Consider the following 26,597-nt stretch of genomic DNA (forward strand, 5'->3'; position numbering starts at 1 on the left):
CCACAAACTTTTTGGAGTCCCCTTATATAAGACAAGTTAGACACTGCCCCCTAGTGTGTTTCTATCACTTGATCTTGTGAACTACTGTGGTTGATTCCAACTCATGAGGATCAGGAGAGAAAAGTGGGATTAATCCATAGGGTTTTTACAGCTGTGACCTTTTAGCAGATCACCAGACCTGTCTTCCAAGGGGCCACTGGGTGGATCTGAACCAACAATCTTTTGGCTACTAGCAATTAACCAGCTGTACCATCCAGCCATCTTACTTGACCATAAGGTCTTTTATCTCCACCCACTTAATAAACCACCTATAAAACAGAACATCATTCTCTGCTTAGAATTGTGCAGAAGTTTGACGTCCGTTTAAAACCAACACAAAATTCCAGCACAATCTTTGAGCTCCAAACACAAACCTGTGAAATACATCAAGTTTTGCCAGAAAAATGGAGAAGGAAACCTTAGTAAGGCCTAGTTATTAGTGTTACACACACACATCCCAATGGAACTTTCTAATTAGATTAACTTAAGAAAAGGAAGGCTAGCAGAAGTGTTTGATACTGTAACTGAGGCTGCACTTGACTATAGTCTGAAACTGTTCTTTTAGGAGAAGAGCAAAGCTGGCTCTCATCCCGCCCTGCCTCCCCTCTCCTCGGCCTCCTAGTCTTCCTTACCACCCTCTCTTCACCTCCTTTCCCTGCCTGGCTTCACCCCAGGGGCTACTCGAGACCTCCGCCTCAGAGCCTTCCCAGGTTTTAAAATCAACCCAAAACCTTCCCATAGTGACTTTATTGAGGAACCTCAATAAATGAGAAGATACTAAGATATTAATCACTGCTGATGGTTAAGCAAGGAGGCTTGGTGGTGCTTAGCTGATAAACCAAAAAGGTCAGCAGTTCAAACCTACCAGTTCTCCTGCAGGATAAAGATGTGGCAGTCTATTATCTTTGGAAGCAGTAGTGGCAATTCTGCTCTGCCCTACAAAGGGACCAGGAGTCAGGATTGAGGCAACAGTCACAGATTGGTGGCTTAGCACATCAGAAGCTCCCTGAGATTAGAATGCCTGGTGTTATCTTCTTGTATAATCACAACCCGGCAGACACTACAAGGTACCCTACTCTGTCATGCAGGGTTGTCATGAGTAATGACTTGTGGCACATGACAATCACTGATGAAAGTCAAGTCTCAAGAGCATCTGTATTATTAAAGTGCCTGGTATGTGACGCCACAGAAGCAGAGTCTAACTTTTATCTACTATATACAAGGAAGTAGCCAAAAAAACCCAGAATATTTCCCCCCCCAAAGCTATGTATTTAAATTTTTTTTACAAAACAACCTTATCACCTTCAAAGTACTAACCATTATATTTAATACATTTGTCAAATCTGCAATTCCATTCTTGGGAACATTTTTCAAACTCATCTGTTTGCATGGCTGACAGAACCTCCCTTAATTTTTTTATTCACCTCTTCTATATCATCAAATTGATGTCCTTGCACGTCCCTCTTCATTCACAGAAACAAAAAGAAGTCGCAGGGAGCGAGGTCAGGTGTGTGAAGCAAAAGAGGTATGCTGTTTTTTGCCAAAAACTGGCATACTGAGATGGTTGCGGGAGCAGGTGCATTGCCTTGATGGCAAAACTAGTCCCCCGTCTGCCACAAATCAGGCCTTATTTGTTGCACACAGTTAAGCAATCTTTTCAGAACTGCTAACTAGAAAGCTTAATAGTCTGACCTGGTGGAATGCACTACAAGTGAACATTTTCATCCATTCAGGAAGATAATGGACCTCCAGACCGAGGTTTGTCATCGATCGACATTTCAGCTTTTTTGAAACAAGAAAAGCACTGTGTTCAATATCACAACAGTTTCTGTGACACTTTTCCCTAGCAGGAAACAAAATTTCACAGCCACACGTTGATTGTTCTCTTAAATCAGCTATCACCAAAAAATGAGGTTCGAGTGAAACTGCTTTTATGAAAAAATTCAATGTGACCAGAGAGAACCCCAGGTGAGGTACACTAACTCAGAGTGAGTTGCCTGATGCTCGCCTAGTGGGAAAAATGCGTACTATGAAAGCTCCGCTCTGCCCAGCGCAGTTTGTGTAGTTCCAAGGTTTTTTTGGGTACTCCCTCATGTGCTTGTCTTATGCTTAATAACCATCTACATTCTATAGAAGCTTCTGGAATGCATTTCCTCTCAAGCAAGCAGTATCAATTTTAAACAATTCATTTCTCCTCTATTCCCCTTGTCAAAGAGCAACTTCCTCACCATATTGGCAATTCTCCAAACTGATCTCATCATCCAGAAACTCCTGCACACCCATTTCTTTTTCTCCTTTAACTTAGCATATTGAGCCAGTTCCCCAATCCTGCTACTTTTTAAAACACCTTTATCAGAACCAAAATTTATTCTATCTGATAGGAAATGCCCATCTGAGGAATTTCCTCTTTCTAGTTAATTCCTTTGTCACCTGCATCTTAATCCTACCAGTCATGTTACATCTTTAAACATCCATAAAATTAAATTATAGAGAACAGAATCTACTTTATGGAGTTTTTATGAAGATTAATATGTCTAAAAGCTTAGAACACCTGGCACCTGATATGCATTATGTGAGCAGCTTATTGGTGAAAGGATTATGTAAGTAGTAGTGGGAATTAAAGATGGAATATAGTAAAATCTTGCCTCTCTTATTCTATCTTGGCACCTCTAGTTGGTTCTCCAAGAAGCTTCCCAACACAGACACACCCAGTTTTATAAGACTATCAGTAAATGATTTGGGTAATAAGCACAACTTTGTCGGGGTTATAGGAGAACCATCCCAAACTAACTGGTTGAAAGGGAATAGAAACCATAGCTTTTGTAAACTATTTATGTCTGTTCTTTGGGTTTTATAAAAATTGCTCAATTAAAGCAAAAAATCAAACTAATTTTCAACAGCGCTACATGCTCTGGACAATTTATAGTACGCAATCAAAAATCTCCTAAATCCAAGGCCCAAGTGTCGGCCAATGGAGATCCCCTCATAGAGGCGTTTAGGAGAGGAGATGGGTTAATTAGGGTGCGAGGTAGTACCGATGAAGAACACAGCTTTCCCCCAGATGCTGGATGCTTCCACCCCCAACTATCATGATCCGAATTCTACCTTGCAGGACTGGATAGGGCAGAGGTTGTACACTGGCACATATGAGGGCTGGAGGCACAGGGAATCCAGGGTGGATGATACCTTCAGGACCAAGGGTGTGAGGGGCAATGCTGGGAGAGTGTAGGGTGAGTGGGTTGGAAAGGGGGAACTGAGTACAAGGATCCACATGTGACCTCTTCCCTGGGAGAGGGACAGCAGAGAAGGGGGGGAGGGGAGACTCCGGATAGAGAAGATATGACAAAATAACGATGTATAAATTACCAAGGGCACATGAGGGAGGGGGGGAGCGGGGAGGGAGGGGAAAAAAAGAGAGGACCTGATGCAAAGGGCTTAAGTGGAGAGCAAATGCTTTGAGAATGACTGGGGCAGGGAATGTATGGATGTGCTTTATACAATTGATGTATGTATATGTATGGATTGTGGTAAGAGTTCTATGAGTCCCTAATAAAATGTAAAAAAAGAAAAGAGGAGAAAAAAATGATTAGGGCAAAGAATGTACAGATGTGTTTTATACAATTGATGTATGTATATGTATGGACTGTGATAAGAGTTGTATGAGCCCCTAATAAATTGTTTAAAAAAAATCACCCAAATGTCTGATAAAATGCTACAGAAACCCATAATTGCACAATGTAAGAGGTTCATGGTATTCTATAATGTGTAAGGGGGGAAAAGCCGATTATAAAATAGCATATAGTGTATAATTCCACTAAAAATATATATGCCTTGAAAAGAACATGCCACAACTGGACTAAAGGGTTAATCTGTAGTTATAGCTGCTTAAACCCTACTATGTGTGTTCACCTATTACGCAAGAACTGTCTACACAATGTACCAGTCTATGCGCTCAGTTTAGAGATGTATGGCTGGAAACTGCCCTTATGACTTTAAGAATGTTACAGAAAAGAGATAATCAACAAAATCACCTAGAAATAAATGCAACTGGAGGGAGGGGGAAAATGAGAAGCCATTACCAAGGGCTTGAGCAAAATGCAAACGTTTTGAGAATGATTAGGGCAATAAATGTACAAATGTGCTTGACACAATCGATGTATGTGTGGACTGTGATAAGAGTTGTACGAGCCCCCAATAAAATGACTTAAAAAAAAAACAGGAAATGCAACTACAAAACGGAGTGGGGACTTCCATATCTTTCCATTCCACTTCCCCACAAACTTCTTGAGCATGTTATGAAAAGTACCTGGCACTAAACGCATGAAAAGAGAGCATATTTCACAGAGGCAGAAGAAGACGGGAAAAGATGATGGATGATTCTCTAGGTGTTGAGGACTGTCCTTGTTGTTCGTCTCTATGTTCTGTAAGGAAATGCTTCACTTTCATGAGAACATCAAGACAACCAATAAAAAAAGAGCAATTTATCTTCTCAGCTCTGCACCCTCCTTTCCTTGCAAAAAGGTATTTCTATTTTGTGTTTTCAATCCAGCTTGCTCTGTTAACATAATAAGGCTTTCCTGGATTTATAACTTTGGAAATAGGTCTTTAAGGAAAAGTTTCTAATCGTCAGGCCACATTTTTCTTCTACGCACTGAATGAAAACACACGAGGTGGAGTGGAGGATGGGGGCATGTTCTTGCTTCTGATGATACTTCCAAGAATAAGAAGCGAGGCTAAATGTCTACAAATGAATTTAAAAATTTTAAAGCACAGGAAGAAACCACCCCCCCTCCATCCACACACAAAAAGATAAAAATGCTTTAAAGTTACAAAATTACCTCATAGCACACTAAAATAAAATCATTTCCAACCAATTTGTCTTTGTGCCTTCTACTAAAAATTATCCCTACAATCATCATCAAAACAACCCCCCAAAACACCAAACCTGAGCTGCTATCTAGTTAACCCCGACTCATCCAGACTCTGTAGGATTTGGCAGAACTGCCCTGTGGGTTCCTATGGTTATAAATCTTTACAGGAGTAGAAAGCCTCATCTTTCTCCTATGGAGTGATGGGTGGGTTTGAACCGCCATGTGGTTAGCAGCCGAATGCATAACTAACTACACCTCCAGTCCCATCATGGGAAGGTTTATTCTAGAGTAAAAATGTCTTTTGTTTTACTTTAATTTGGCAAATACTAGCTTAAAACAAAACTCAAATGCACCCCCCATGTTTTTTCTCCAAGATGTCACAGAATCTTTAACATACAGCCCCAGAATCACATATCCACAATTCGGTTCTGGAAACTAAGGTTTTAAAAAAAATTCATTTGGCAGCAAAATCTGATCTTACCTAATGTGTGAACTCTCTGCCAGTTTCTCATTATGCTATAAAATTCATGTGTCTGATTTCAGGGCCTGTCCCAACTCTGCACACAAAAATGCCCCTGTGGGTTTAACTCTACATGGGTAGAAAGCCTTCTCTTTCTCCAGAGGAGTGGCTGGCGGTTTCCAACACTTGTAAAATCAAGACTTCAGAATTGCAAACACACCTGGCCCTAGTTTCAGAGTGCACATGGAAGGGCACAGTAACACATGTGCAAATGAAAGGAGAACCTTGAAAACCTTTGGGGGTGAGGGAAGACAGGGCCTCAGAGTACCAAGCAGCCCACGACAAAACCCTGGAGAGACATGAAGTGGACTTCGTGCAAAGGAACAAAAAACCACCCTTTATTGTTGTTGTAACACTTGATGGAACATTGCTACAACAACAAGGAATTTTGGTATGCTGGCCTCTGTTTTCCCAGTACTAACAAGAGAGCAAGAAACCATCCAACAGATTGAAATATTCTGGTCACTGACAACTTGACTTTCTGAACACTGACTGCATTGGGAAGCAAATGAGAAAGTGTATGGGCCAGGGAATTGCTTTTTTCTATTTTCTGCACATAAGTCTTCTCTCCCAAACCACAGACTCAGAGAGGGCATGCAACACTTGATGAATTTGCCTTTTGAGTGTTTTTACTCACTGGTCTAGGACAGGAGATGAAACTAATAGGGCAGCTTTCTCTCTTATCACCATGTACCCTGAACTTCATTTCAAAAATATACCATCTCTTTTTCCCCACAATTGAGTTTGTCTTTAATCCATCCCTTAGAAGTTAATGTTTTCATTCTGTTATTGATATAATCTGAGAGTTGCCTTCAGTGTCTACTGTATTTCATGAACCACCATAAATCATAATTGCCTACACATGAAGAATGGTAGAAACTTAAAAAAAAGTTTTTGGTAACTGGCAAATGTTTCAAATGTTAAAGCAGCGGTTCTCAACCTATGGGTCGCGCGATCCCTTTGGGGGTTGAACAACCCTTTCACAGGGGTTGCCCGATTCATAACAGTAGCAAAATTAGTTATGAAGTAGCAGTGACAATAATTTTATGGTTTGGGGTCACCACAACATGAACTGTATTAAAGGGTCATGGCATTAGGAAGGTTGAGAGCCACTGTGTTAAAGTAATATTTAATATACTAGAGACTAATATGTAAAAGGCAGCTTGTTAAATCCCTCAAATATGTATAACTTAATGGATTACTTGCAAAGTTTAAACAGGTTCTTTCTAAAGTTACTTAAAAAAACTAAAGCTTTTGTAATCAGAGTGGACAACTGAAGGGTTCTAACTGTTAGTCTCATCAATTAAGTCTGGTCATCATAACAAATTTCTTTTATTTAAACACATTTAAGGGCATTTAATGATTTAAGTAACTAAAGTATAAATACAACATCAAACGAACAAAACACTCATTCCTTATTTGCAAGCTCATTATTAGATTACTGCCAATTTTTCATTATCTTTGCTACAGTACAAAAGGAATAGAAAATGGAACTCCACAAATGAAGATGATAAACTACAACTCATTTTCGTAAGCAATTCCAATTTTTCCCAGTCTCATAACTTTTTATGGACAATGGCTAAGAAAGTTCATCATTTGATTTTATTTCATCCATCCACTCAGAGCCCAAATTTGATTAAATGGCGGATAACAGGGAAAAGTAAAAGCTCCTGGATAATTTTTTAAAAATAAAGCAACTAAGAATTGAAGGCGCTTTTTTGGGGTAGGATTTTTTTGTTGTTTAAAAAAGATAAAATCTTATGAATCTTTGTATGAAGAACAACCGTTAGACTATACTCTTTTCTGGAGATGAAAATGTATACACTCAACAGAAGCTCTAAAAGAGCTCTAAAAGATAGAGACCTAGAAAGAGACCAGCCTGCCAGAAAAGGTGAGTGGTTATGTACTGTAGTCTTGGGAACAGTGCTCCTGTCATCTCCTCTCAACGGTGTTTTCCTCAACGCACAGTGCCAGCTCATCCCCCAAACCAAACTCACTGCCTGCCCCTGTGGGTTTCTGAGACGAATTCTTCACAGGAGCAGAAAAGCCTGTCTCTCTCCCGAGGAGCAGGTGGTGGTTTCTAAGCGCTGACTTTGCAATTAGCAGCCCAACCACCTCACCACAGGGCCCCTGTGCCACCCCTTAACCTGGAGAAAAACCTGGGAATGAGAAATATCACTTATGGATACAGAACTGTACAAACAAGGTCTGAAGCTTTTCAACTGAGAACTACATTAGCTATAGTGCACCCGTATTTTTGGTCCATACCTCACCTCTTCTGCTCTGGATTTCAATTCTGGGGAATAAAATAAAACGTGACCAGTAAGCACACACACATACACATTTTATCCTGCTACTCAGATCGCTGGAGACACTTCATAGAAAGAAGCACTTGGCTAACACTAAGAACTCCTCTTCCCCGCCGTTGTTAGCTTACCAGATTTGTGCTTCTTGTGTTTTGCTTTCTTCTTAATGATCAGTAACTTATTCTGGATTTCAGGTTTATAAGACTTGAATGCAAGAGAAGGAAGACCTTCACGCTTTCTCTGTAAGTTTTCATTCAAAACATCTTTCAATTTCTTTTTTTTCTTCTTCTTCTTTTTTGCCCGCATTTTACTTAGTTTGAGCTTCTTGTGGCTCTGTAGTGATTGCTCTAGTAGATCTCTTACAACTTTATGGCAGTTCATTTCTGCATAATCGCTGTGACTTCCATTTACATGTATTTGGCAAGACTTCAGAGCATTTTCTTTTAATGGGCTGGGTTCAGGCTTCACTCTGGAAGCTTCCCCCAACTTTTCCTGGTTTTCTGTAAACCTTACCTCACCTGGGCTGAGGGGCTCTCCAAAGCCAGTCACTTCCCCAAGGCTTCCTGGTTTCTTCAAGTTCTCTTTACAACAATCCGTTTTTTTAATTTCGCAGGGCCTGCGAATTCTAATTTCACAGTTGGGTTTTACTTCCATTGAAACAGAGATGTCATGATTTTCTAAGTTCAATTTTGCAGGGCAGCAAGCTGGATCACAATTAGTTCTCTGCTCTTTCCTGAAGGCAAAGGGCAGGCCTTCTCGACCACCCCGATGTTCTCCATTACTTGTATTCACATAGTCACACTTCAATTTCTCCAGTTTAATCCGAGGTACTCTTTGTATTTTGATGGGTGGAACTGGAAATTCCGGGGCTTGAAAGGGCCTCTGCTTATAAATTCGAACATCTGCACCACAAAACTGTGGGAAATGGACATAAGCATTCTCCAAATAATCATAGCCCAGGATCACTTCCCTGCATTCATGGATCGGCTGTCCAAGTACAGCATCTTGAACTTCTTTTTGTGTTTCATACACAAAGTCACAAAGACCCTTAAGTAACCATACTTTTTGGTAGAAAGGTAGTTCATGGAAAGGTTTTTCTTCCAATGGGTTAACTTCTCCAAGAACTTTAAAAAACTGAGGACACAAGCCAAGCTTCTCAGCACAGCTGTCGGGATGCTCAGTTTGCCCCACAGCCGTGTACCACTGCTGCACTCTCTGTCGCAGGGCTGCTTCCCAGGTCCTGTAAGGCAAGGTAGGTCTCCGATGTAAGGTAGGTCTGCGATGTGGGGGACTCAACAGAGAAGTCATTATTTTTGATAGAAAAGCATTACACTGAGGCATCAGAAGACAACGTTCCAATTCATAAAAAACAATTTCTGGCAAATTTAGAATTTGCTGGGCTAAACAGAGGAAGTGCCCAATAGCTGGTATTTCCCACATGGTCTCCATACAGGCAGGAGCTGCTTGAGCGAGGAGTTTCCTTTCCCACTCCTCAGTTTCCTTCAGACTGGCTTCTTCTGCTTCTTTTCTTTCTTGCTCCCGGAGCCTAAAGAAAGAAAACAAATTAAACCATGATTACTTAGTGAATAGCATACTGAACATGGAATAAGTATGCCTTATTTCTCCTCAGTCAACAAGGCAGCTAGCTGTTTTAGCTTGCAGTATCAGTATGATAGGCCCCTTAACAGCTTCCCAACCTGCCCCAGGTGAAGAAATATACATATAATTTTATACTGAACTTTACTGATGGAATCGTCTAAGAATTGTATCACCCTTAAAATGTGTTAAAGTTCAAAATAAGTGAAAAAAAATTAGGAGGGTACTTATTAAATGAAAAACAGTGGAGAAGGAGTACTAGAACAGATTGTGACTGCACGAATCATCTCAAAGGTGATTTGACCATGGGAAAGGGGAAATGTTTTAAAATTAATATGGGGGTGACTGGACAATATTCAGTGATATGAATGAACTATTGAATTACATGATAAGTAAATTACTTGAGAATAAAACTGCTGGGGAAAAAAAAAGGAATTTGACTTTAACTCCTAGGGAAACATGGTTTCATTTAAGAGCTATTTTAAAAGGCATTCTCAATCTTTGACCATGCCTGTAAAGTTATATTTGGAAACAATTCAATAAAAGCAAATGCTATGTGCTTATAGGTTTTAATTGAAATTCTACAGGGAAAACAAAAACTACAAGTAGAGTATTATACAGTCTTTACAACTTTAATTATGAAATATCTAACAAAAGGGAGATGCTTAAAAAGGGGCAGATGTAGGACACAAGATATTGGGGGGTTGATAGGTTATTAAAGTTGTCGAATACAAAAATGATTGATATGTAAATCCCACCTAATTCACAATAAGTAAAAAAAATTATGAACAACATGAATAAGCACAAAGTAAAATGAGAGTAAACATAAGCAAAATGCCCCCAAACCCACTGCCACTGAGGTGATTTTGACTTATAGCAATCCTATGAGTTTTCTGAAGCTATAAATCCTTACAAAAGTCGAAAGCCTAGTTTTTATCCAGCAGAGTCCATGATGGGTTTGAGCTGCCAGCCTTGCAGTCAGCAGTCCAACGATTACCCAACGTCACCACCAGAGCTCCTCAGAACTACTAACAATAACAGCCAACAATAATGAAAATATGCACACACTGAATGAGCAAGTTTCATCTTTTCAAATTACAGTATGGCAAAAATGTTATACCTAGCTAGACTAGATGTATTCTAGGTGCTTTGTTCTCCTTAGAGATTTCATTGGCACTGCTATGTAAGCTTCTTAATTAAACATTTTGAAAATTAAGAGTAAAATACAGGCAGAAACTTTATGACTTTGGATTAAGCGATAATTTTTAGATACAATTTCACAAACATGCAAATTAAGGAATCAGATAATTTGGATGTCAATATTTAAAACTTGTACATCATAATATACCAGGAAAGTTAAAAGATAGTCAAAAGAATAAAACAAATGTTTGCAAATATATTTAATAAAAGACTATATCTATTAAATATATAATGAACACTTACTAATACAAATTTTTAGAAGGACAAAGGACTTTTGGAAGACACACATGAATAATAGACACCTAAAAAGATGCTCATTATCAAACCAAAAGGCAAAAACCAACCCAATACTGCCATCAAGTTGATTCTGACTCACAGTGACCCTAAATGGGTTCAAACTGCTGACCTCGAGGTTAGAAGCCTAATGCCTAATGCACAGTGCCACTGGGGTCCTCCTCTCTCAATGACATTGAGTCAATACTGACTGATAATGACCCTAACGGACAAAGTAGGTTTCTCAGACTGTAACTCTTTACGAGAGCAGAAAGCCTCATCTTTCTACCACAGAGGACCTGGTGGTTTCAAACTAACAACCTTGCAGATAGTACCTCAACGTGTAACCACTATTCCACTAAAACTCCTCTTTACCATATGACAGATACAGCAAACTGCCTAATCAAGTAGTCCTAAGTATTAATCTTGACCCTTGTCACAAATCATAAAAGACCCCAAATGATCCACCTCTAAGTAAATAGCATTCCACAACAAAGCTCAAGATGTATAAAACCAACCAACCCCTTGCCATCAGGTCCATTCCGTTTCAGCGACCCTGTAGGGAAGAGGAGGACAGCTCTATGGGGTTCCTAGTCTGTAATCTTTAGAGAAGCATACTGCCACATATTCTAGTGGCATGCAGATTAGAATTGCAGACATTTTGGTTGGCACTTAACCACTGTAAGACAAGGGTTAAAAAATATCCAGCACCCAACAAGGTAAAATTCACATCCAAAGAATTCTAGGCAAACAGTGAAGAAGAGCAAAACACATGACCACTAACGGAAGTGGAAGGGATCAAAATGGATGGCCTAGGAGTGATATAATGTTAGAACTAGCCAACAATAACATAAAAAGTTCATGTAACTGTGTTCCATACAGTAGAAAAGTTCAATAGGGACTTTTTATAAGAAGTTATTAAAAATGGCTCACAGCTGGAGATGAGATGTACTCAATGACAGAGGTTCAAGCCTGATTCAGAAGAGGATGAAACAAAGGATATCACTGCTGTCAGAAGGATCTTGGCTCAAAGCAGAGAATACCAGAAAGAGGTTTCCTGCGTTTCACTGACTACGCAAAGGCATCCAACTGTGTGGATCAACTACCGATAACACGGGGAAGAACGGGAATTCCAGAACACTTTATTGTGCTCATGCAGAACTTGTACATGCATCAAGAGGCAGTGGTGTGAACAGAACAAGGGAATATTGCATGGTTTAAAATCAGGAAAGGTGTGCATCAGGGTTGCATACTTGTATCATACTTGTGCAATCTGTATGCTGAACAAATCATTAGAGAAGCCGGATGTGCAGATGACACACTTGTTGAAAGTGAGGACTTGAAGCGCTTGCTGATGAAGATCACAGATTGCAGTTTTCAATATGGATTACAACTCAATGTAAAGGAGGCTAAAATCCTAGACTGAAGTTGTAAAGGATTTTGTCTTGCTTGGATCCATAATCAGTGCTCACCGAAGCAACAGCAGTTTAGTCAAGAGATCAAAAGATATGTTGCATTAGGTAAATCTTTAGCACAATATGTTTTTGGAGTATTGAAAAGCAAAGATGCTACTTTGAGGACTACAGTGTACCTGACCCAAGCCATGGTATTTTGAATTGCCTCATATGCCTGTGAAATTTGGACACTAAATAAGACTGAAAAAGAATCAATGCATTTAGATTGTAGTGCTGGAGAAGAATATAAACAGTATCATAGAATGCTAAAAGGGCAACCAAATTTGTCTTGGGAGATGTATGGCCAGAGTGCTCTTTAGAGGCAAGAATGGCAAGACTTCATCTTACACACTGTCAGTAGAGATCAGTCCCTGGAAAAGGGCACCATGCTTGGTATAATGTGGAGAGGCAGTGAAAAAGAAGAAGGCCTTGAGGGAGCTTGATTGACTCAGGTCTCCTACAATGGGCTCAAGGATAGGAACAATTGTGAGGATAGTGAAGTGGCCAGGTTTTGTTCTGTTGTACAATGTCACCAAGGGTCAGAATTGACCCCACAGCCCCTAACAATAATGGTGTTAATGACAAATTTGACATAGCAGAAAAATGGGTTTTCAAATTTGAAGATAACAAAAACTATCCAAGTGGAAATACATAGGGAAAACAAAACATTTCCTGATATATACACTTCAAGAAAGCAAATAATTGCAAACAGTCGTTGATTCTGGGATACAAGAAGGAAAAATATAAGCAAACATTACAAAGGTAGGGGCAGGAATCTCTAGTAATAACGTCTAAATTGGGGATAAAAATGAGGCATGTTAAATATTAATTATATAGGATAGACAAAGCAACAGAGATCAAATTAAATGTTTTTAAGATATTCATCCAAAGGGATCTGGTATCAGGTATCAAAGAACAAAAAAGCAAATCATTGTGAATGAGGGGGTGTGCAAATTGGGGACCCAAGATCCATCTGTAGGCAACTGGACGTCCCCTTACAGAAGGGTCGCGGGGAGGAGATGAGCCAGTGAGGCTGCAGTGTAGCAATGATGAAACATACAACTCTCCTCTAGTTCCTAAAAGCTTCCTCCCCACCCCCACTCTCATAATCCCAATTCTACCTTGCAAGTCTGGCTAGACTAGAGGATGTACACTGGTACAGATAGGAACTGGAAACACAGGGAATTCAGGACAGATGATCCCTTTAGGACCAGTGGCGAGAGTGACGATACTGGGAGGGTGGAGGGAGGATGGGGTGTGAAGGGGGAACCAGTTACAAGGATCTTCATATAACCTCCTCCCTGGGGGATGGACAACAGAAAAGTGGGTGAAGGTAGATGTCGGACAGTGTAAGATATGACAAAATAATAATTTATAAATTACCAAGTGTTCATGAGGGAGGGGCAGCAGGGAGGGAGGGGAAAATGAGGAGTTGATACCAAGGGCTCAAGCAGATAGCTAATGTTTTGAGAATGATGATGGCAATAAATGTACAAATGTGCTTGACAATGGATGGATGGATGGATTTTGGTAAGAGTTGTATGAGGCCTCAATAAAATGATTAAAAAAACAAGAAGACAAAATAAAACAAAAAAGTATGGAGAGAACGATTAGCCTGTTTTATGTATAATCATTTAAAGAGAAATGTAGAATGTGACTTTCATGTAACAAATCAGTGGAAACAGCTGTTAAGAGAACTAAACGCCCATCTTCCAAAGCAAGATGTCAATAGATAATGCCAAATTGGAAAATCAGGAAAGAGCAATACAAACATGGAGTCTAGAAATGTGGTTATGATTACCTGAAGAAATTGCTAAAAGTTCATAGTGGATACTTCTGAGATCTGGGATTTGAAGCAGAGTTGGGACAAAGCAGATGGATTTATTTACTGTACATCTTCATAAACACTATTTAATGTTTTATGCCATGCAACACATTAAACAAAAATTCCTTGTTAATTTTTTCGAGGCAAAGAATTATCAGCCAGGTGATACTGAAGATTCTGCTTACCTAAGATTTTTAAGAATTCTGTGCTAGTGTAAGATTGACTGTGGCTCTTCTAGCCAAAGTCTGTAATTTCCACCAAATGCCCTTTTCCTGCATGAGTCTGGTCAGAAAGCCAGAGAACATATTAATATGATTCACCTGTGAGCAATTACCAACAGGCTTCCCAGGAATGCAATCCTACTATGTATAAAATGAGCCCTCTGAGAAGCAGGAGGAGGAAACCTCATCACAAACAAGAGGCAGGAGTGAAGTGTGACCTCTGGATTTGAAATCCAAGTTAGTGAAACTCCCGAGTCCAGTAGACAGCTAAAACATCAGAGCAGCAGCAGCAAACCATGACCCAGAGCATGGAACAGAGGGGTGGAATTCCCAGCCCACGGAGCAAGTGAAAGATCCCTGCTTTTGTGCAGAAGGCTGGCAGAGTAGGGTGCCTCAAGGAACTTAACTGGGGAAGTTGAATGTATGCAAGAGGAGCTGGGTGTCTTTGGGCTTTGGCTTACTGGAGTAGGGTGCCTATAGGCAATTAATACAGGAAGTTGGGCTTGTGACCATCGGAGTTTAACCTGAACGCTTTCAAGGTTTAAGCTTATAGTTCTGTGATACGTCCTTTTGGGTATTTATTAACAGACTCGACAGACTACACAATGTGCCTGGTAAATAACTCAATCCAGAGCAGTTCTCACTGACATTACAACTTCCTTAATAAACCCTTCAAACATAAATTTTATGAGTTCTGTGTAGCTTTTGCAATGGATATTAGAACCTATAGGTAGAATGGAAAACACTAAGATACTGCACTCTATCTTGCCATAAAATTGAGCATCTCCAGAACTTAAACACTGAAAGGGAGAGGATATCTTCTTCAAGTATTCTATTGACAAAAAAATTTACAGTGATTTCCCATGGTATGTCGCTCAGAGTTTGCTTAAAAGTTTATTTTGGGGAACTGTACCTGTTAGGATGTCTACCACCAAAAGTTGAGCTTAAATACGATGTTTGGTATAGAAAATTTGATTTAGGGCAACTTTTTAATAATTATTCCAGTTTACAAGTCACTGTAAACTCACTGGTTAAATAAACAGCTCATACTAGAGTCTAGAAATCCCCTCACATCAGCTGTACATGCAGCAAGTAAAATACATGGTACTTACAGCAGATATTTTTCTTCAAAATTAAAAATATGACTTCTTGTTTTCCCTAAAGGGACTAAGTATCAGAATCTTGGTATCCTGGAAGCAGTGACTAACATCAATGAAATGTTTCATGTTCTGATACAGGGTTATGTACTTGCTGATGTTACAGAGTCAGTAGTGTGTTGGGGAGATGAGGCTTTCTATTCCAGTAACACTCGAAACCACACGGGCAGTTCTACTGTCCTACAGGGCAACTATGAGTCAGAATGACTGATGGCAGTGAGGTTAGGGCAAGAAAATGAAAGAGTTGTTGAAGCAGCATCAAAGAACTTTTAGAGACTTGTCTTTAGTTAAAGCAAGCGACCTTTGGTCAAAAATAGAATAGTGGAATAACCACCTCAGAAACTTTAAGTGGGTGACTGAAGCATCAGGAAGGTGAGAAGATAGCTCCCCAAGTTTACATGGTGGGCTAATAGAACTCTGAGCCAGAGATCAGTGACATCAAGTGGTTTACTCTTAGATGTGGGGGTGGACTAACAGACACATTTTGTTGTTTCAAAGGCTGCTACTTAGATTTCAGTTTCCTATAAATGATTATCTTTTAGAGATGCTGATGAAACCCAGCCTCAAACTCGGGTATTGAAGAGGCAAAAGAAGTATAGAGAAACCAAGTCCAGTCAGGTGTGGGCCAGCAGGAGGCAGAATAATCCTGCAAAACTGGGCTGCAATTTCTTCATCTTGTTCCGAACAGGGATAGCGGCCAATCTAAAAGCTCTACAGCAAATGCTCACAATCTATTTCTAAAACCTAGTGAGACAATGACACTATAATTAAATTGAAAAATATATACTATATTAAGAAGTGCTGAAGCACAGTACATTTAGCTGATTAGGCAACAATAAATGAGACAGCTATGAAAGTTAGCTTTACTTTTAAAATTTGTTCAGAAGTACAGTGGTACAACCTTCTAAAATGGCAGCCTCCAAAATTAAGCCTTGTGTTGGGGCAATAGAAAAAGACTGTCTACATACAGTTAAAGAAAATATATTTGCTGATTAAAAAGAAGTGATCATCAAATTTGGAGACAGAAGAAAGAAGTTCAGTTCAGAAACATTTGTTTCCAGAATCAGCTCTCATTTTTAATAATCCTCCTTACTGGCCTGGAGAAGTATTACATTTCGCCATGTGAAATACAATGGAAGCTGTGCCTAAGGTTATTTTGGTTATGCATACTTTAACAGGAACAATGCTATTTAATAAGAGCTTTGCAAGAATTTTACAAGAAAATTCTATATGAAAATGGTCTAACTTGACTAGTTCAATAGATTTGTCCTAAATGCTCACCATGTGTGAGAACACAAAGATCTCATCGTCTTAGTTTTTAATCCAGTAAAATTTTGACATAAAAGTCATAATTCAAAAGAGTTCCATAGCTGAGGAGGCATCCCAATGCACAGAAACTGATGGCATGAACAAGGAAAGCCCTATGCCTACATTTTCTATAAGGAACAATACATCCGAATATTAATTTTTAGGAGTCAGTCATTCATATTACCAATCAAGCTTCTTAACAAGCTGCCAACAACAGAATCTCCCATAGCTAAAGCTGAAAAGTCATTTTATTAAAGAGGTTACTAGGATGCTTAAGAGAAGCTCTGTAACGACCAGATGGCCAAAGTGAGAACTTAGGAAGCCAGAAACAAAACCAAGCGTGCTTTGTAGGGTTCCCAGGAAAAGTGAGACTGCTTGCTCCACCCCACCTGACACCTAGGATACTAGCAATGGGCAACACATGCTCTGCCACTATAATATTCAAATGATCTGAAGCCCTGACCACTATCTCTGCCAAACAAAAATTCCTCAGTCCAAGACTACACCATATGTTGCTTCCATGCCTCTGCTTTAGCTATGAAAGAGTGTGAGAATATAAATTCTCTGACATTTATCTTGTGTAGTTGGAACTTATAATATAGGAAATTACCAAAATATAGAGAAGTTGTTTTTAAAATGCTGGGTGGCCATAAGTGAAGGGTCTATTTCATGAAGTCATCATTAGTCAGTTACCCCCCACCCCCCAAAATTAAAGTACATCATTTAACCTTAGTTGTCATTTTACAAAAAAATAAACTGTTAATATTTATGGGAGGCTGCTTAAACAGCTTGAACTCCAGAGTTTTCCAAGTTAATAAAGAAAATGAACAGATCGAGAGTATTTTTTAAAGTTTTATTGACTTATACTTCACCACACATCATACAAATCAATGATTTAAATATATCAAAAAGTTTTGAAAACATCACAATCAATTATAGAACCTTTTCTTCAGTCTTATACTCATTGTTATTAGCTTCCCCCAACCTTCCCTGTATACCTTTAAAGGACTAGTAAACTAGTTTCTGCCTTTACAGATTTACCTATCCTGGATTTCATACATAGAAAATCACAGAGAAAAAACTTTCAGTGACAACAAAATGAAGCACAGAAAAACCTCAACCCACAAGAAAACAGAAAATAATATAAACTAGAACAAGTTAACAAGGGGTCAAAAGGGAAAACAAATGTTAAATTTAACTACATCTGCATTAATGCACTTTCCAGTGCTCTCTGTCAGAGGGCAAGGCCTTTCACATTCCCAGACAATGGTCTAGGGGTTCAAAGGAGGTTTAGTCCACGTGGGGGCTCTGCAGACAGGGTTTGGTCTTTCACTGTCATCCAAAGCCTTTTGCAAATGGGGCACTCAGAATTTAAGTTCTAATACAATTCCCTCTTCTGATCTTTAATTATTTATAATCCTTGGATTACATAGGCTAATGTTCTTCTTCCATGTGGATTTTGCTAACACCTCACTTAGCTCGCTGCTTGTTTCAAATAATTTTAATACAGATAAAGTAGATTTTTAGTTATCACAAATACTAACCAGGAATGTCAGTGTCTACTTAACAGAAACTTATCTGAGGGGCACTGACCTCAATTTTAATCAACTTAAAAAAATTTTTATTTAAAATGTGTTACTTTCCTGCTTAAAAAAAGGCATATAAACTATAATCTATTTCCTTTAAGTCTCAAACGAGCCATTAAAGAGGAGGCAATAATAGTGATTAGCTTAATGACTACTTCACTATCTATAAATTCATATTTTCAACCTATTTTCCCAAAACTTTGGCTTGTACCACTGCTGCTGTGCCTTCTTATATCATCCAATGAACCAAGGAATTATTACCGCCCACTCCCAACATTTCAGCTTACCAAGCTTTACTCATTACTGCGCTGGTGGTTCTGAGGCTACCGAATGTCATCTCTACATTGGTTTTGAATGCTGTCTAAACAAAGATAGCAATAAGGGAATACCAACCAGGTTTGGGTGATCTGATTTAAGAAGGCATACTTTAATGGTATATACTGCACAGAAAACTAAAATACAGTGTTGTGTTCCCTTCCATTACATCAGAATAAATCACAATTCATAGATAGTGTTGAGTCTCAATATTTCTAATTAATAACCACTCATTTATAACTACCCAGGTGATCAGCTAAAAAATACTGACTATTCAGATATGCACTCTATCTGATAGAGTTCAGATGATTGAAATACTAACATATTAAATTATGGACAAGAATTGTTCAGTTTGCTGCCATCTAACCAATTTTTAATTTCTGATATAAAAGGTATTAACTTACTTTAACAGTTGGAAACATTATTTTCTTCTTATGCCAAAGATTTCCATTTTTTTTAAGTCTACCCCAGCATTAAGCATAACTGCAATAGTCAGATGATCTCTGGACCCTTCCCACACAACCTATCCTTAATGATGACTTCTGAGTCCCTTTTCAGACCCAGTTTTACAATACATACCTTAATTATTCTCTGACTATTCTTGATAGAGTATTAGAGCTTGAATACAACAAAAACTCACTGCCATCAAGTCAATTTTGACTCATAGTGACCCTATAATAGAACAGGGTAGAACTGCACCCTGTTCTTTCCGAGACAGTAACTCTTCAAGAGAGTAGAAAGCCTTATCTTTCTCCCCCAGAGTAGCTGGTGGATGCAAACTGCAGGCCTGTGGTTACCAACCCACGGTATAACGACATTACCAGGGTTCACATTAGCTTGCAAGACTGGTAGAATGCCAGGCCTTCTGACAAACAGAAGAGTAACTACACATAAGGAAGCAGCCTTTGCCTAACATTTCCAGACAGCACAGGACATATGCTGCCTAAATGTCACATTCTCCTCCTAAGAGCTCAAAAGCAAGCTTGAGGTGGGTACTACAGATAGTAAGTGTGCTTTTGATAGTAAGTGTGCTCCAATCGTTATCTGGCACTTTACAAATTGTGTTACTTATTAAATTTCTAATCATGGGAAGAAGCGTGTATTTTTCTTTTAAAGAAAATTTAGAAAACATTTAGAGGTTGGAAAAAAAAGGAAAAGGTCCACCACTTTTGGTACATTTAATAGTTACAACTCTCTTGGTATTTGAGAGAAAGAAGGCTACTTTGACTAGAATATCAAAAATGAGGACAAAAATTATACACAAAGCTGGAGCACAGCGAGGCATGAAAGGAGGAATCATGGTAAGCAACTAATTTTGTGTGTGTGTTTTGAGCAGGATGGAGGCAACAGTAAAGGTAAGTGGCACGATCAGATTTAAACTTTACAAAGTTGATTCTAGCTTTAATAAACTCAGCCTCTAGTAGATTTTTCAACTGGGCTCCCTGATCTGTGGAGTAAGTTCTATTATCATAGGAAAAAACAAGTAAGCCACAGAACTGCTTCTTCCCACAAGGACAGTTAAAAGCAAAGCTGACTGGATGGAAGTGCAGAGATTAGTGCCACCAGGAAGAGTAGGGATGGTCATTTCCACCACATCACCCCATTCAATCTACTTATTTGGCATAGATGAAATAAGGTACACGTAAGCCCAGTGAATTCCATCACAGCAGCTGTTTCAGACACAGTTTCATTGCTTAAGCAAATGAAAATATCCCTTAGTGCATGATATGCAGCATTATTGATCTCAAAAACGCTTTTACCTCTATCCCAGTACTATCAAGTCAACTCCAGCTCACAAGGACTGGGCAGAGCAGAACTGCCTCCCTAGGGTTTCCAAAGTTTTGTTCTTCACAGAAATGAATCACCACATCTTTCTCCTACAGTGACTGATGGGTTTGAACCACTTACCTTTCAGTTAGTAGTGGAGCGCTTAACCACTGAGCCACTAGACCTTCTTCTCTCCTATTAGTAAAGTCCACCAGAAGCAATTTGCTCTCAGCAAGGCGAGGGCAGCAATCTCAGAGATATCTGAACTCTTCAGTCTTATATAATTTAGTTTGCAGAAACTTCAATTGCCTTTCTCTTCTGCAGACATCACTGAACTATTACCCTGAAAACAGCGTGCAGATTGGACTTAGCAAGTAAGAAACACTCTAGACTGGCTGGTGAAACATTTGCACTTGAGCAGGTGGCAATCATTTAGTAAATCCATAGGCTTTCCACCCCAGTGAATTTTCTAAGGGTTCAGTGGAGATAAAAGATGAGTTGTTATAGCTAGTCTTTCCTACAACTGAAAAAGAAACATAATGACTGAAATTTGGAGCTATCATATTCCTCATGTGGTCCATTTACCAAGTAACCTGGACAGTTGCTGGTTTTGAGCAGGGCCGGACACACACACACACACACACACACACACACACACACACACACACACATCCTACAACAGGCCCTAGCTATTGTGCAACTTGGACCATATGACTTGGTAGATCCAATGGTGCTTAAAGTGTCAATGGCAGGTGGTTGCCAATCTCTCCGCTATTCTCTCTGATTAGGTCTCTCCTTTTGGAAAATAGCTTTCTGCTGCTACTAGGCCTTACTAGAGAAGGAACACTTAACCTTGGGTCACCAAGTTATAATGCAAACTGAGTTGCACATAATGAACTGCGTGTCCCTTGATTCACCAACTTACATAAGGTTGGGCACACACAACAAAGGGGTTCAATCAAAAGCCTGAAGGCAAAAGTAAGTTACATGAGGAAGCCTAAATGACACAGTTCCCATTCTGCTTTACAACCCTTTCTCCAGCTCCATAGAGAGTGCTCTACTATCATATGACTAAGACAAGAAAACTTGGGCCTGGTTTATGGATGGTTTGGTGTGATATTAAGGTACGACCTGAAAGTAGACACCCCTGAATTACAGTGTGAAGAGAAAATCTCTCAGTGGGCAGAACTTAAAATAGTACCCGTGGTTCTTCTTCATTTAGCTTGGAAGGAGAAATGGGCAATTTGCAACTTCATATAGGCTGTGGAGCCCTGCTGGCAGAGATTACAGGTTGGACTGCTAACTGCAAGGTCAGCAGTTTGAACACAGCAGCCTCTCTGAGGGAGAAAGACGAGGCTTCAAGTCCTGAAAAGATTTACAGCCCCAGGAACACTCAAGGACAGTTTTACTCTACGCTGTCAAATAAAGTTGTTCTAGTCAGTCAACTCAATAGTAGTGGATTTGGTTTAGTTTGACTGGTTCTAGAAGTTAAGATATTTGTGTCTCATGTGAAGGTTCACCAGGTGACCTCAACAGAGGATTTTACTACTCAAGTAGATATGGTGACATTCTGTGGCTATCAATCAACTCTTTCCCTAAACACTCCTGTCACTCACCAATGACCTCATAAAGTAAATGGCCGTGGAGTCAGGGATGATGAAGATTATTATACAAAGCAAAATGAACTTCTATCAAGAATGATGCAGCCATCGTCACTGGTAACTGTCCAATCTGCCAGGAGCAGAAACCAACACTGAGTTCCTGGTATGGCACCATTTCCCAGGGTGATCCATCTGGTGGCAGGCGTTTTACACTGGAGTTTTCACCACTAAAGGGACAGTGTTTCCTTACTAAAGTATCCTTATTCTGGATTCCAATAGGTCGTCCCTTCATACAATGCTTCTGCCAAAACAACCATCTAAGGCAGGGGTCCTCAAACTGTGGCCCGCCGAGGGCATTTATCCAGCCCGCCGGGAGTTTTTGCCGCCGCTGCCTGTCCTGCTTAGCAGCTGACTGGTCCAGTGTGCACAGGAATTTGTTCATAGTTTTTTTTTAAACTATAGTCCGGCCCTCCAACGAACTGAGAGACAGTCAACTGGCCCCCTGTTTAAAAGTTTGAGGACCCCTGATCTAAGGATTTAGAGAAACCCTTATCCATCATCATGATATTCCAAACGTCACTAGTTGTGATCAAGGAACTCACTTGACAGCCAATGAAGTATGGTAACTGTCTCATGCCGTAAGGATTCACTGGTCTTACCATGTTCCTGGTCATCCTGAAGCAGTGGGCTCAACAGAACAGTAACAATCTCTTCTGAAGACTCTAATGCGGTGTAAGCTAGACACCAAGACCTTGGAGGCATAGTGCTAAGCCCTGTTCATTGTTTCCAGAAAAATCTCACCTCTCCCATTCTAGGTGACTAGGAGCAGAAATCTTCAATCTCTCCTATCCCATTATATTCTACACTGATTAAGTAATTTTTATCCTTCCCATAAACAACTCTTTCCCACGAGGCCTTGCCCAAGGAAAAAAAGTGCTTCCCACTAGACAACAAAGTAAACCCTGCTATGAAAATTATGATAGAGTAGCAAAGCTGAGTTTCAATCCTACAAATATTAAAGCAAGCTATAGTTAAAATTCTAAGAATACAGAAATATTATGCCACTGAGTAGGGTTAGCAATTCCCTATTACATCAACAATCATTCCTAACATAGTTTGAGATGTGATTAAATATAAACACCACCAGACTTTGTTCTAACAGTATAAAGACTCTAAAACAGGCAGTCCTAGGCTACCAACACCAACAACCAGGTTAAGGACAAGTCCCACTAGCTCTTTAATGTTATGCCTATTTGCCTTTACTTTGAAAAATAATTCTACTTTGCTTTGTTGGACATGGGAAATAAAGAAAAGGATTCAACCCAAACCTCACTCGGTCCCAGAGTCAATTCTGACCCATGGTGTTCCTACAGGGCAGGGTAGAACTGCCCCTGTGGGTTTCTGAGATGGTAACTTTTTACAGGAGTAGGAAGTCTCATCTTTCTCCCTCGGTGTGGTTAGCAGTATCTCCCAAATTGCTAATCTAAGGGTCAGCAGTCCAATGTGTAACCACTACACTACCGGGGCTCCCAACCAACTCCTCCTGGTAAAAAATTCTTCATCACAAGCACCATTGCTACTTTGAAACCATAAAAAAGGCATAGAGCCTTTTCTTGCACTACAGTAAAGCTAAATAAGAACTCTATGCGCTTATTCCAACTTACATACACATTCCACTTACAGACATTGAGGAACAGATCTCATTCCTAGCCAGGGACTGCCTGTAATCACTTAGCCTCTCTGAGTCCTTATTGCCAATACTTTAAGTTTCTAAACCCTGGAAGGAATCACTCACTAACTAAGCTCTTTGCTAATGAGCCCCGAGTAGACCTAGTCATCCAGGAAGTTGACGCTTATAAAGGAGGTGGCAATGGTGAAACCTTTTTGTCAATCTTGAACTATAGCATCTCTGGTGTTCCTCTTCATCTTAAAGGCCTGCAAGTCTATAGAATGTGGAAAGGTCTAAAGCTACCAAAAGCTATACAACAGCATTCCATTAATTTTAAAATTAAGCATGTACTTGAGAATACTGCTAGAAGCCCAGAAAGTATTCCGAAGTCTTTATGGACATTCTTTTTGTACAGCTTTAACGTACTTCGCTTTGAAATGTAAAACTACACATATCTTTATATAAATGCCAATGGACAGGTTCATTATGAATTCAAACTTTGGTGAAATTGTATTTTGGAACATTCTTAAAATGGTCACAAAAATTTGAGACGGATATACAAAAGTTATATATCTATTCTTTGGAAAGTAATTTCTGGAAATGGGAACATAATGAAACTTAACTTTTTGTTTTGTTTTACATTTACCTTTTTTCTTCTTTTGCTCTCAGCTGTTCTTCCTGTCTCAAAACTTGAACCATTATAGATTCAAAAACTCCACTTGTCAAGCCTGCCAAACTCCGCGGTGTGGACCGACGCCTTGTTGAAGTACATGCAGTTCCCTTCTCTTCCTCCAATCCATAATAGCCTCTAGATGTAACTGCTATCGTTGTCTTTGCTCTCAAGTGCCTTGGAGAAGAATAAGTCAATTCACAAGGTCAAATCTTCTGGATAAGCAACACACCCCTAAAACCAGTAACTTATGAAGAATCCCTTTGTGAGGTAGATCCTGATAAAACTAACAGCTATGTATTTAATTAAACCTCACTCAACTCAGCTCCAAAATTGTATGCTCCTTACACAATGTCTAACTGTCCAACCCTCATGTCACAAAACTCTCACATTTTAAAAAATGTAAGGCTAAAGCAACAAAATTAAAGACTAAATAACTACCTTGTTAACAGGAATATAAAAATTTTGTTAGCAAAACTAAATGTAACTCTGCTTTAAATATCTGCATATATTCCCTACTACCTATTGTTGGTTTAAGGAACTTTAGTGGCGCAGCAATTAAGCAATTGGCTGCTAAATGAAAGGTTAGTGGTTCAAACAAACCAACCAACCAACGATCCAGCAAGAGAAAGATGTCCTCAATAAAGTCTCCTTCAATGAAGATTAACCATCTGCGGCAGGTTCTACTCTGTTCTAGCAGGTTGTTATGATTCAGAATCAACTCATGACAATAGGTTTGAGTTTTTTAATCACTGGCATAGGAAACTTTACAATAATTAAAAAAAAACTTTTTGGAAAAAATAATGTCTGCTTCACCATGATGTCTACTGATACCCTAAAATGGTAATAAAATCCCTCTAAGATAATGACAAATAAGTTTCTTATGTTAAATTCCCTGCAAGAGCAAAATCAAAGAAGTAAATCTTGCTTATGCTGGGTAAATTATAAGTTGACCCTATATCATTTCCCTGCTAAAGGAAGTATTAAGTTATGAGGCTAAATCTTTATGTAAACAAGCCAGAGACTGTGTTTTTATGCTTTAACTTCGGTCTTATTAAAAACAAAACAAACCCCCTCATCTTAAATAGGATTTCCTCCAAACAAAGAGACAAAAATTTAATTCATTCTTTATTATTCACCAGAAAACATTATAAAATGTTTATATTATAATGAGTAATAGAATAAAAATCCTTTTTTGCTTATGTAGAGATTAAATAGACTGATATTATCCAGTATTGGGGCAACTATCCAGAAAAATTTTTATGCTACATACAAAAAGTGTGTGTAAAAAAAAGTGCAAATTGGCACATCCTTCTGGAAGCTAATTTAGTAATAGTCATTAAAATTTAACACACAGATCATTTGACTCATCATGCTTCAAGGAGTCTACTGTACAAACATCTACAACTATGAGCAGTAATACATATACACACACCATTGTGTTATCTAAAAAATAAAAACTAGAAACATAAAAAGCAAACAATTCGAGTCCTTAGCATTGTATAAAAGATCTACAATAGAGCCCTTGTCTACTATAATACGCATTTTGTTATATATATATTTATATGAGGGTGTACCCCCCAAAAAACAGAATCCCCCAAACTATGTATTAAATTTTTACAAAACCTTTTATCACCTTCAAAGCACTCTCCACTACACTTATTGTAGTTGTCAAATCTGCAATTCCATTCTTGGAAACATTTTTCAAACTCATCTGTTTGGATGGCTGACAGCACCTCCCTTGTTTTTTTCTTCACCTCTTCTAAGTGGTCAAATCACTGTCCTTTCATGTCCCTCTTCATTGGCAGAGACAAAAAGAAGTCGTAGGGAGCAAGGTCAAGTGAGTCAGGTGCGAGAAGCAACTGGCACAGTGAGGTGGCTGCATGAACAGGTGCATTGTTGAGGTGGCAAAACCAGTCCCCCGCTTGCCACAAATCAGGGTTTTATCGCAAACCTTTACAGAACCTCTAAATAGAAAGTTTGATTAGCAGTATGACCTGGAGGAACAAACTCCAAAGGTACTATGAGTTGACATTTTTGACTGTTAAGCTGACATACATCCAGAATGAGGTTTTTTTTATCAATTGACACTGCATCTATTTTTGAATCCTGAAAACCACTTATACACTTGAGTTTTTTCCCATAGCACTGTCACTGTAAGCTATGTTCAACATCACAACAGTTTCTGCAGCTTTTTTCCCAAGCAGGAAAAATTTCAT

The 26,597-nt window shown here is 39.2% G+C and overlaps 1 protein-coding gene across 4 annotated transcripts in view; it reads right to left on the bottom strand.

Moving 5' to 3' along the window:
• Window positions 1–26,597, bottom strand: part of BRD10 (bromodomain containing 10) — a 77,476-nt gene that overhangs the window by 35,616 nt on the left and 15,263 nt on the right. For 3 of the 4 annotated variants that reach the window (XM_075559897.1, XM_075559896.1, XM_075559899.1), the window contains exons 2-3: window positions 24,355–24,555; window positions 7,868–9,282 (exon numbers count right to left, since the gene is read on the bottom strand). In XM_075559897.1, coding sequence (XP_075416012.1) covers window positions 7,868–9,282; window positions 24,355–24,555 — 1,616 coding nt within the window. The remainder of the gene's footprint in view (window positions 1–7,867; window positions 9,283–24,354; window positions 24,556–26,597) is intronic. The other variant, XM_075559898.1, reaches the window with a different exon arrangement.

Source organism: Tenrec ecaudatus, chromosome 10 (genome assembly GCF_050624435.1).
Source record: "Tenrec ecaudatus isolate mTenEca1 chromosome 10, mTenEca1.hap1, whole genome shotgun sequence".
NCBI classification, from domain to species: domain Eukaryota; kingdom Metazoa; phylum Chordata; class Mammalia; order Afrosoricida; family Tenrecidae; genus Tenrec; species Tenrec ecaudatus.